This window comes from Oncorhynchus mykiss, chromosome 5 (assembly GCF_013265735.2).
Source record: "Oncorhynchus mykiss isolate Arlee chromosome 5, USDA_OmykA_1.1, whole genome shotgun sequence".
Taxonomy (NCBI): Eukaryota; Metazoa; Chordata; class Actinopteri; order Salmoniformes; family Salmonidae; genus Oncorhynchus; species Oncorhynchus mykiss.
The window spans coordinates 37009295-37022360 of record NC_048569.1 but is presented as its reverse complement, the minus strand read 5'-3'; the positions used below and the strand labels follow the sequence as shown (position 1 = coordinate 37022360).

General features: G+C 40.3%; 1 protein-coding gene across 8 annotated transcripts in view; it reads left to right on the top strand.

Moving 5' to 3' along the window:
• Positions 1–8353: 8353 nt before the first annotated feature.
• LOC110522926 (lysine-specific demethylase 2B) overlaps positions 8354–13066 on the top strand; it is a 56020-nt gene continuing 51307 nt past the window's right edge. For 4 of the 8 annotated variants that reach the window (XM_036977404.1, XM_036977401.1, XM_036977403.1 and 1 more), the window contains exons 1-6: positions 9459–9491; positions 10137–10281; positions 10535–10613; positions 11036–11082; positions 11991–12169; positions 12264–12370. In XM_036977404.1, the coding sequence (XP_036833299.1) occupies positions 9459–9491; positions 10137–10281; positions 10535–10613; positions 11036–11082; positions 11991–12169; positions 12264–12370 (590 nt within the window). Of the gene's footprint in view, positions 8842–9268; positions 9492–10136; positions 10282–10534; positions 10614–11029; positions 11083–11990; positions 12170–12263; positions 12371–13066 lie in introns of those variants that run through there. The other 4 variants (XM_036977406.1, XM_036977405.1, XM_036977400.1 and 1 more) reach the window with 4 other exon arrangements.

Below are 13066 nucleotides of genomic sequence, written 5' to 3'. Positions count from 1 at the left end.
ACAATCAGACAATGTTCTGAATTTACGAACACCCTGAGCGCACTCTGAGCGTTCTCTGGCACTCCAGATAGAATTTAAGAACACACCCATAGTCATAAGTCATGATAAACACTATAGACATACACACACACACACACACACACACACACACACACACACACACACACACACAGCAATATCTAAGTGTGCTTGATATTTTTATCTTTGTATGTCATTAAAAAAGTGTAAAATAAATAAAAATGGTTAAATAACTACATTTACTTGGTCCCCAACATTCTTTATAATTTGTTTAAGTTGTTATATTACAGTGAACTTTGATGACCCCAATGTAATAAAAAAAACACTTTCAAAATGGCTGGTATAATTTTTTTTAAACGTGTGCCACAAGTAGTTCATTAATCCAGTGTGATGACCGTTGCATACCATACGATGGCCATATTATGCCAGCTTAAAACATGGGGTAAAATAATTGGTTATTCTATATTACAGTGAACTTTGAGGTGTTGACTAGTAGATCATAATGTCTATTTTATGTCAGTTTACATATGTTTTGTGGTGTGTGCTACTAGTAGATAAATAGTCCATTGACGTCAACATTGCAAAGCATAACATGCCCATATTATGCCAGCTCTAAAATGGGGGAAATACTTGTTTTGTCCTATTATTGTAACGCCCTAACCTTAGAGAGCCTTTTTATTCTCTATTTGACTTGGGTCAGGGTGTGACTAGGGTGGGCAATCTGTTGTATTTTCTATGGTGGCCTGGTATGGTTCCCAATCAGAGGCAGCTGTCTATCATTGTCTCTGATTGGGGATCATACTCAGGCAGCCTTTTTCCCACCTTAGTTTGTGGGATCTTGTTTGTGTGTAGTTGCTTTCTGCACTGCATATAGCTTTACGTTCGTTTTTTTTTTGGTGTCGTTTAATAAAAGTAAGATGTTTGCCTACCACGCTGCACCTTGGTCTCCTCATTCAAACGACAGACGTGACAATTATAGTGTACTTTGAGGTGTTCTAATTAAATGTGTCCACTGTTGCAATTGAACTGGATGATTAAAGATGTTGATTAAACTTAAAACTACTGTCACCGTCTCAGCTCACACTTCCCTTCACCGAATGAAACCAGTTTGATGTTTATGCTTTTATTCAAGATAATGTAAGAGCTTTGTGTGTGCAATAGTTTGAAGTGAAATCTTGATTACATCGAGACCAATTCCAAAATTAAACTTGAATTATGTCTAATTATTTAATTATATGTTTCATATTGATGTACACACCACATATCAGTCATGCAACTACATAAAGTGTATATAGTGCATAACACATCCCCAAAGTGCAGTGAGAGTATATGTGCCCGTCCCAAAATAATGTTAACATCAATATCATATATGGCCTATTACAAAGTCACACACCCAGTGCACTTGACTTGGGTAATATAAGATATGCCCAGTTCCAAACCAAACCCTTCTGTAGAAAGTGTTTTATGACATTGGAGAACACATTAGGAGCAATCTTAGACTACTCCTCCATACAGGATCTTTCCAGATCTTTGATATCCATTGTCTGCACTTATGGAATACCCTCTTCAATTCATGTCAAATGTTATTGGTCACATACACATATTTATCAGACGTTACTGCGGGTGTAGCGAAGTGTTTGTGTTCCTAGCTGCAACAGTGCAGTAATATCTAATAATTCACATCAATACACAGAAATCTAAAAGTAAAATAATGGAATTAAGAATTATATAAATATTAAGACGAGCAATGTCGGAGTGGCATTGACTAAAATACAGTAGAATAGAATACAGTATATACATATGAGATGAGTAAAGCAGTATGTAAACATTATTATCCTGGAATCCAGGATCCAGGATCCTGGTATCCTGGAAGGATATTGACCTCATCCCGTCAGTAGAGGATGCCTGGATATTTTTTTTAAATGCCTTCCTAACCATCTTAAATAAACATGCCCCATTCAAGAAATTTAGAACCAGGAACAGATATAGCCCTTGGTTCTCCCCAGACCTGACTGCCCTTAATCAACACAAAAACGTCCTATGGCGTTCTGCATTAGCATCGAACAGCCCCCGTGATATGCAGCTGTTCAGGGAAGCTAGAAACCATTATACACAGGCAGTTAGAAAAGCCAAGGCTAGCTTTTTCAAGCAGAAATTTGCTTCTTGCAACACTAACTCAAAAAAGTTCTGGGACACTGTAAAGTCCATGGAGAATAAGAACACCTCCTCCCAGCTGCCCACTGCACTGAAGATAGGAAACACTGTCACCACTGATAAATCCACCATAATTGAAAATTTCAATAAGCATTTTTCTACTGCTGGCCATGCTTTCCACCTGGCTACTCCTACCCCTGTCAACAGCACTGCACCCCCAACAGCAACTCGCCCAAGCCTTCCCCATTTCTCCTTCTCCCAAATCCATTCAGCTGATGTTCTGAAAGAGCTGCAAAATCTGGACCCCTACAAATCAGCCGGGCTAGACAATCTGGACCCTTTCTTTCTAAAATTATCTGCCGAAATTGTTGCCACCCCTATTACTAGCCTGTTCAACCTCTCTTTCGTGTCGTCTGAGATTCCCAAAGATTGGAAAGCAGCTGCGGTCATCCCCCTCTTCAAAGGGGGGGACACTCTTGACCCAAACTGCTACAGACCTATATCTATCCTACCATGCCTTTCTAAGGTCTTCGAAAGCCAAGTCAACAAACAGATTACCGACCATTTTGAATCTCACCATACCTTCTCTGCTATGCAATCTGGTTTCAGAGCTGGTCATGGGTGCACCTCAGCCACGCTCAAGGTCCTAAACGATATCTTAACCGCCATCGATAAGAAACATTACTGTGCAGCCGTATTCATTGATCTGGCCAAGGCTTTCGACTCTGTCAATCACCACATCCTCATCGGCAGACTCAACAGCCTTGGTTTCTCAAATGATTGCCTCGCCTGGTTCACCAACTACTTCTCTGATAGAGTTCAGTGTGTCAAATCTGAGGGTCTGTTGTCCGGACCTCTGGCAGTCTCTATGGGGGTGCCACAGGGTTCAATTCTTGGACCGACTCTCTTCTCTGTATACATCAATGAGGTCGCTCTTGCTGCTGGTGAGTCTCTGATCCACCTCTACGCAGACGACACCATTCTGTATACTTCCGGCCCTTCTTTGGACACTGTGTTAACAACCCTCCAGGCAAGCTTCAATGCCATACAACTCTCCTTCCGTGGCCTCCAACTGCTCTTAAATACAAGTAAAACTAAATGCATGCTCTTCAACCGATCACTACCTGCACCTACCCGCCTGTCCAACATCACTACTCTGGACGGCTCTGACTTAGAATACGTGGACAACTACAAATACTTAGGTGTCTGGTTAGACTGTAAACTCTCCTTCCAGACCCATATCAAACATCTCCAATCCAAAGTTAAATCTAGAATTGGCTTCCTATTTCGCAACAAAGCATCCTTCACTCATGCTGCCAAACATACCCTTGTAAAACTGACCATCCTACCAATCCTCGACTTTGGCGATGTAATTTACAAAATAGCCTCCAATACCCTACTCAACAAACTGGATGCAGTCTATCACAGTGCAATCCGTTTTGTCACCAAAGCCCCATATACTACCCACCATTGCGACCTGTACGCTCTCGTTGGCTGGCCCTCGCTTCATACTCGTCGCCAAACCCACTGGCTCCATGTCATCTACAAGACCCTGCTAGGTAAAGTCCCCCCTTATCTCAGCTCGCTGGTCACCATAGCATCTCCCACCTGTAGCACACGCTCCAGCAGGTATATCTCTCTAGTCACCCCCAAAACCAATTCTTTCTTTGGCCGTCTCTCTTTCCAGTTCTCTGCTGCCAATGACTGGAACGAACTACAAAAATCTCTGAAACTGGAAACACTTATCTCCCTCACTAGCTTTAAGCACCAACTGTCAGAGCAGCTCACAGATTACTGCACCTGTACATAGCCCACATATAATTTAGCCCTATCAACTACCTCTTTCCCAACTGTATTTCATTTATTTATTTATTTTGCTCCTTTGCACCCCATTATTTTTATTTCTACTTTGCACATTCTTCCATTGCAAAACTACCATTCCAGTGTTTTACTTGCTATATTGTATTTACCTTGCCACCAAGGCCTTTTTTTGCCTTTACCTCCCTTCTCACCTCATTTGCTCACATTGTATATAGACTTGTTTATACTTTATTATTGACTGTATGTTTGTTTTACTCCATGTGTAACTCTGTGTTGTTGTATCTGTCGAACTGCTTTGCTTTATCTTGGCCAGGTCGCAATTGTAAATGAGAACTTGTTCTCAACTTGCCTACCTGGTTAAATAAAGGTAAAATAAAATAAATAAATAAAAATTAAAGTGACTAGTGTTCCATTATTTAAGTAACCAGTGATTCCATGTCTATGTATATAGGGCAGCAGCCTCTAAGGTGCAGGGTTGGGTAACCGGGTGGTAGCCGGCTAGTGATGACTATTTAACAGTCTGATGGCCTTGAGATTGCTGTTTCAGTCTCTCGGTCCCAGCTTTGATGCACCTGTACTGACCTCGCCTTCACAGCAAATTTGAAAGTGTTTATTTAACACCATGCGTGTTCATTTTAACATTTGTCCAGTGTTTATATAGGTCCACTCAGTGTTAACACGTTTTGTAGTGTTAGTATTGAAACACCCTTGAGTGTTAAGATACAACACTTCAGGTGTTGTTCAAATGACCCATCGGTGTGACCCACCCTCAGTATTAAGCAGCAACATTAAGCAGTGTTGAGGATCAACTCTAGAGAATGCATCCTGTAGCTGAATTAACACCAGGAAGTGCTAAATATTCACACTAGGAAATATATATATTTTTGTCTGGTTCTCACCCACTCATAACTCAAGCCTGCAAGTTGTAGGTGAGTTAAACAGGAGCAATAAAGGATTTGTTACAAGAGTAGTGACTCTGCTTTGTATCATTTATTTAGGCCACAAAGAGAGGGTGGATCAGAATATAATCAGTGCATCACAGGCACATAAAAAAGAAATCGGTGCATCACAGTGAAAACAATGCATCACAGGCGCATCACAGTGAAAACAGTGCATCACAGGCGCATCACAGTGAAAACAATGCATCACAGGCACATCAGAATGAAATCAGTGCATCACAAGCGCATCAGTACATGTACTATTTGAGAGCAAGAGTATTTGCAGAGTTGCTATTTAACACGAGGAAGTTCTCCTAAGACTAGGTATGCTATTTTCTTGACAAATTTGCCAATAATCTGACTATTACTCAATCATGTCAAACAAAGGAACATAAATGCGCTCATCAGCACTTTGAAGACAAAAGGCTTATACATCAACTTTGACAATTTTGTCATCAACACCGTCAAACACAGGGAATGCATGGTTATGTTCAATTAAATTATCAGCATGGAACTTGTCCAGCAATAAGTATACAATATTGTTAACAACAATGATCTGAGTTATTTTTACACAAGACTGGCATTTCATGCTCCATCTTAATGCAAACTAACAGTCCCTCTCTGTACTCCATGCCATCCATCTTAACCCAGCTGGCAGAGTAAATGGCTTTCTGCATAGTGACCTGAACTGACGCTGCAAACTCCTCACCAGCAGTAACATCACTCAGGGAAAACGCTTTCATCGGTCCATACTCCGTATGTCGCAATGGTGATGTCTCCCAGTGATGACCTATACGAAATTGGTGTTTTTGGTAAGGGACTTAGTAATGTTCTTGAAGTTTTTGAGGGTGTTCTAAAGAGTTTGTGCTTTGCCTCAAACCTCATATGTAATAAAGGACTGATTTGTCTTATGCATGCTGGGTGTTTTTATAAAGTGATGTGTGGGTATTAAGTTATGTAGGAACAACTGTTTGAAAAGTGTGTGATGTTCAGTTATCAAATGCTTCAGATACAGTCATGCCCTGGCTAAGAAAAAAAACGGATTATTGCAGTAAGATGAGCAGCAAATTACAGTTCTCATTTTCTGGTGGAAAAACATCCCCCAAAATCAAGGGAACGTTTCTCACAAGACAGTTTGAAACTAATTAAGTGCTATGCCAGTTCCACTGTTCTCTAGGTTGACTTTAGTTGGATGGTTTTTGCGTTCCAATTACCCATAGTCAAATGAGTAGATTCTAGAGAGAAGTGCACGTTTCTAAAGAAAATCTTCAGAGACATATTCAAACAACAATTTTAACTCAAACTGAGCAACCCTTACTAGAATGTCATGCATTATGTCCACAGAACAATGACTACAAACATGTAAGTGCTGCAAACTGTTCAGTTTAGAATTTCTTTACACCATTCACAGACGGGAGCTGTGGGTCTGACTGCAACGGATTCAAATGCATTTCAAATCGATATTTACCACACAAAGGTCATCCTCACTGTAAACCGTCTGAACATTAGACTTTTCTATCAAACAGAACCGGCAAAAGTAATGACCACTGAAGGACCCTGAAACCAAGGACTGCATTCACCCCCAAATTGTCTCCGGTTATTTGGCAGATAGTGCCATAAACTCTATCAGTTTAAAGTAATTTACACCATCACTCCAATTTAACATCATTAACCAAGGGCTCTAGAATGGCATAAAATACATATTTCTTTAGATCTTGATAATGAAATAATGAAAATAACTGAATATTCATCACAGCAGAGTAAAACTTGGTGGGGATTCCTGAGGACAAAATAAACGGTGCCTATCTGGTAAACACCACGCTTGGATCCAAGCAGGTTGGCAGCTTCAAAGTCATCATAGCACAATTGGATCTGTAAAGCCCATCTAGGTTTTGAGAACAAGGGATGAGTCTCAAAAAACTTCCAACACAAAAGTCTTCATATGTGTCTTCTACAGATCTATCCCTAGGTGCATTTTCCAATAACTTACAGATTTCAGAATTGTCGACACATGAACGTCAATATTTCCAGTGTAGGAATACAAATGTATCTTTCACTGGGACTTGATCATACATGCCTGTTTGTTTATTTTGCCTGCTGTCATATCTAACTCTCAACACTTCTTCTACTGACTTCACAACATCTCTTGGTTTCTGTGTTAAAACTGGCAAATGGGTTTTCAAAGTTCTCCCAAACTATAATTTACAGCAGATGTAGAGGGGTTATCCATAGGCATAACTGACAGAACATCTTGTTCAATTTGGGAGTGCAGCCCAGTAGTAAGCTCTTCTAAATCACAAACTACTGTTGACACAACACTATTTGCAACACCGCTAGCTTGCAACATGGCAATGAAGGAGGCACACATATCTTTAGCAAGACTGTCCATTCTTCTCAAAACAATCACTGAGTGTTATGGTGTGGGACACCAATGTTGCCACCCATTTGTGGAGCTTCTGACTGGACTGGAGAATCAGCAACATGAGAGGGCACTTTTAAGATTAATGCATCAACTACTTTACCAATATCCTTATGAATACTATTCCGAATGTTTTCTGAAACCGGAGTATGTTGAAAACTGCCATCTACAATTATCTTGAGCACCGACCAATCTAAACTTGGTGGAGGGATAGAAACTATGCTTAATTCTCAAATGAGATATCAATGACTGGCTGTTTCTGTGCAACGCTTGACAGCAAAAGCACCGTAACCTACATTTATCTAGTTAAGAAGTTTTGTCCTCAACTCTATCATGCTAGGGGCCTCTCTTGTTTTGTCTATATCAATGTTGTAGATGGTTGTCTGCACAAATGTGTAGAAGTTGACAAGAGCATTGTCATACGTCAGGTTAAAGACAAATTGGGCATTGAACAGTTCATCAAACGCACACAGACCACTAGTTGCCTGGCAGGGAACAAGCCTCTTGTCCACCATGATGTAGTAGTTGTCAATCTTACTCTGTCTTCTTCCGATGGCAAGGAGGTATGTCTGTCGACCATGGCTCCCATCAAGATGGTCTACAATGCTGCAACACACAAATGGTCTTTCTAAGTCACTCTCCACATGTTAAGACAATGAAGAGACAACCCCCAAAAAGAAGCCTACCGGGTTAAATAAAGGTGAAATATATATATATATATATTATTTAAAAAAAATAAATAAATAGCCTCCTTGCAAGCTTCACCAACAAGGTCCAGGACAGTCTTCCTGCTATGGGTTGTGCCTGGGGTGAAATACTCTTCTTGATGCACCCAAATTCAGGAGGAAACGGACGTGTGGATCCTTGACTTTTTGACTTTTTTTGGGGGGGGGGGGGGGTACTTTTGAATATAAGAAATATTGTTTCACCCTTCCCTTCTCCCTACTACTTTGCGTTAAAGTGATACATTTTCACCCCATCCAGTAGGTGGCGGCACACACCACAAACGTCGTTTACGGACTGCCATAATACCATAGAAGATGATTTATTGTGAAATTTAGCCCCGACTACATCGATTCGCCCAAGGTCAATACTTCTAAACATGTAAATTGTTGAAATCTTACCCTGTACCAATGTTTAACCTCTGTAGTTGTGTCCCTTTATTTGTTTGCTCAAATCCATACTTTTTAACAAAACGTTCGTCAAATACAACCTCGGTTTCCTCGTTTCTGTCTCCAAAATGGCATATCAGGAAGAATACGCTAATTCAATCGCAGATTACGTTAAGTAATGTGCATTAAGTCATTTTAGAGCAACACAACATTAGTCAACGGTCGGTGGTTATATTTGAATGTTTTGTTAAATTTGGATTTCAGTAAACAAATAAAGGCAATACAGAGGACAAACAGGTACAACGATTTTTGAACGAAAATCGTTCACCACTTTAAGAAGAAAATTGAAGAAAAATGAGTTTATATTAGACAAATTAAGGTAGGTTCCTCCCGGTTTCGTTCTGTTTAAGAAACGTTTTGCAGCCGGATCGTTCTAGTGAATATGTCCCTGCTCAGTTCTGTTGCAGTTCATCAGAAACTTCCTTCACCATGTGGGGTTGAGTTTAGTTTGCTAATCTGAAACATATACTGGAGAATGCGCACCAAGCCAATTGCACATTATTTGAATGGTAGCGGGTGATTATAACGAAGCCATGCGTGTCACACGTTGTAGTTAAACTAACACATTGTTATAATAGATTGTCTAAATAATTCAATGTCTCCGCTGCGGATATCGCGCATGTATGCCATGCCGTTCATGAAATTGCAGATCTGTGACGGACAGTGTGGAATGGTCGCAGAAAGAAATTGTAGTGTTTTTTATAAACGTTCACAACTATTTGAGTTGACATGAATAAGTAGTGTTGGAAATCAGCCACTACGGATGACGTTGTCCAACAATGTTTTGATTCAATCGGTGACGTAATCCAGAACACAACAAATATGGTTCCCACTTAGTTTTGTGTCGAAACGTAAAGTGATAATTACTTTCAATGTGATTATTTGTTTTTTTTTAAATTAAGGTTTAAACGGATATACTAGGCAAGGGCTCAGATCATGGAAGCGAGTGCAGAATCTGGACGCAAACTGGTGTGTAGCATTACCCTATTATAGCTAGCCTTGTTTGACTACTGTGTACGCGTTAGCTGAGCTATCATCAATAGCTAGCTAGCGTTACAGTGATCCTCATTAGTCAGAAGAAGTGCCATGTTAAAATGTTGACAAAGTTCAACTTTATGTAGTTACTTACATTTGACTTGTTTGGTAAATTATATAGCTAGGTAGTTGGCTACATTACATTATTCACAAGCCCACTCAGCGCAACGTTGTGGCAAGTGCAGCAGTTCCAACGTTGTTGTTATTGTTTTGCATCTATCTTAGCACGTTATGTCAATGTTGATCCGGGACATGATATCAGCGATTGATGTATTTTACGAACATTGTCTAATCATCTGTAAAGGTGTTTGCAGCAGAAGGCCCATCTACAACCACACATTCAGAGGTTTAGCCTAGCCATGTGCACGTGCACCACTGTTTTATTGTGAATTATTTCGAGCCTACACAACAATGCACTGACTGGCCTACTCTTTTCTAATTTGAAAAGACAGCTCTTATTCCAAGCCATGCATACATATTCATTATATGCAATTTTTAAAAACACGGTTAGTGAGATGTGATAAATTAATATATTGATATTGATATATACTTTTATAACAGTTATTTTCATTCCTCTAGCGCTCCATCTGCCGGACAATGTATGACGAAAACGAGGACTTCTCTGACGTTGAAGAAATTGCAAATGTCAGGGGTTTCAATCTGGAGGAGAAACTTGTTAGTGACTCATACAACACACATTTCGTTCAGTTGATGGATGGCAAAGGTACACATCTGTTTCATTCATAAAATATTACCACACACTCACAGTCCCCCATGCAGACTCATAACTGACTGGACATGCACAATTTCTACCCTTTTATGGATTCACACATGATAAGGGAAAAGTTCCTGTTGGGTAATTCATTTTTGTGCAGGATGTCCTCACAAATCCATGACATACACACACATCACACATTGCTCTACCTGAATATATATGCAGAAGTTATGGCCCACTGACTACACTTTTTTCTTCTCAGATTTCACTTATGAGTATGTTCAGAGAGAGGCACTTCAGACCCCTCTTATTTTCAAAGCCAAAGATGGACTGGGAATCAGGTGAGACATGAGTCAAATATGATGACCTGTGACCAATACAATCAATTTGTTTTTACACTACTGCTACTCACTGTTTATTATCTATGCATAGTCACTTTACCCCTATCTACATGTACAAAATAACTTGACTAACCTGGATCTCCGCACATTGACTCTTACAGTTACTTTTTACTTTAGTTTATTTAGTAAATATTTTCTTAACTCTTTCTTGAACTGCGTTGTTGGTTAAGGGCTTGTAAGTAAGCATTTCACAGTAAGGTCTACACCTGTTGTATTCGGAGCATGTGACAAATACAATTTGATTTGATCATGTTTATCCTATTACATGCTCATTTTCTGCCTTGGTTAAATATTGGGCTTTATGGAATGGTTTGATGTTAATATGCTTATCTTGACTATATTCTTTAAAAAAACAAAAACAGAATGCCAGACCCGGAGTTCACCGTCAGTGAGATTAAAGGTTTGGTTGGTAAGTCTATCTGTTTTTAAATAGCAGGCAAAAAAGTTGCTAAATGCTTCCTTTCCCTCCATCAATTCTTATCTTAGTCAGCAGTGCTGGTGTACTCCACAATACCCTGCATTTCTTGATGAATGAAAAGCATGCTACTGGAAAAGGTGTTATGTCAAAAAGTATGTGGGTGTTGATGTAAACTTCTATAAGCCTGTAATGCAAAAATGAGATGACTCACTGTACCAAGACAATTTCTATACATTTGCATTACAGACAAAATAGATATAGGCCTAGTCATATAGATTCTATATTTTAATCAGACTGACATCAGTTAAATGGCACTTTTTACTTAGGCTAAATGACCACTTATTAGATTTCGGCAGGGTTCTTCAGTGCGACGATTTTACTCGCATAAGCGCTTAAATATTTTTCTGTGCGACCTAGAATTTTAATTAAGGACTACCAGTGCCCAGACAAATGTAGCATTCTAGCTTTACTACCTCAAAGATTTTTAATTGTGCCCCTACATTTCTTTGTAAGCGCCTACATTTTCAACTTAGTGCACACATATTTGGTATTTTATTAGGATCCCCATTAGCTGTTGCAAAAGCAGGAGCTATTCCTCCTGGGGTTAACACAAAACATGAAACATAAATACAGAATGACATAATACAGAACATCATTAGACAAGAACAGCTCAAGGATAGCTACATACCTTTGTTTATTTGCCCGACGTAGGCTAGCCCTGCTCATGTCAGATGATGAAAGTGTTCAGGACAGGGTGTACTTTTTTTTATTATGGTACATAATGTATGTGTGCTGTGGTTCAGCAACTCCACCTATTGGTAAAGGTTATGAACAAAGCGCATACAAATTGTACAGTTGTACCCAGGTTTACCGTAAGACTGCTGTGTTGGTGTTTGCAGGTAGCCGTCGTGCCGTTGATGTGATGGATGTGAGCACCCAGAAAGGCTCTGAGATGAGCATGGCCCAGTTTGTCCGCTACTATGAGACGCCTGAGGAAGAGAGGGACAAACTCTTCAATGTTATCAGCCTAGAGTTCAGCCACACCAAACTGGAGAACCTCATCAAGAGGCCCACTGTGGTGAGATGACGCTGGCAGTTTTTATTTCATCTGTTCATTATGAACGAGAGCAAATTTGATAGTGAATGCCAGCCAACTGTCAACTCTCTTATAGGTGGATTTAGTGGACTGGGTGGACAACATGTGGCCCCTAAAACTGAAACGAAGACAAACCGAAGCCACTAATGTCATCTCAGAGATGAAGTACCCCAAAGTACAGAAGTAAGTATTTTAGAAATGTCCTTAGTTATTGCATAGTATTTGCCATGCAATGTCAGAAAGTTTCTTTGGATGTTTTAACCTGTTTGCAAAACGTAGTGGATTGTACCTAACAGGAAAATGCTCAAGCACAGGGCAAATTTTATTTTTAAAAGCTGCTTTGCTGGGAGGAAATATTAGCCTACTCCTCCTCCCTTTTCCAAAGTCCCTCTGCCCGCTGCGCACTGCTGTTGTTCACTTCCTCTTATGGCTCTAGATGGTTGCTAGGCAGCGGGGCTCTTTCATGGTGGAGGGCGGTTCTTCACAGAGTGCAGAAGTGACTGGATCCTCCTCAGCCAATCAGTTGCCAGCATTAGGGCATAACCCGCACTCCAGAGCCAATTGTGCCCTCCCTTTCATCCTCATTCTTCCCCTCTCTCTCACACTCTATCTTGCTCTCTCTCTTTCACTATAATATTCTCTCTCCTCCCAGTTTCTCACTCTTTCTCTTTACTAAATGGAGCCCTCCGCAGATGGAGAGGCAGGGAAATAAAAGCCAGAAATAAAAGCTATAGCAGTTCTCTCCTGTCCGGTCGGTGAAAAGCTTGTGGGGGGGGGGGGGGGGGGGGGCTGGTCCTGAGCGAACCGGCTCAGAGAGAGAGGAATAGCTATCGGGTACGTCTCTGTCTTTCATTGGGAAAAGCTGCTGGGGTTTAGAGA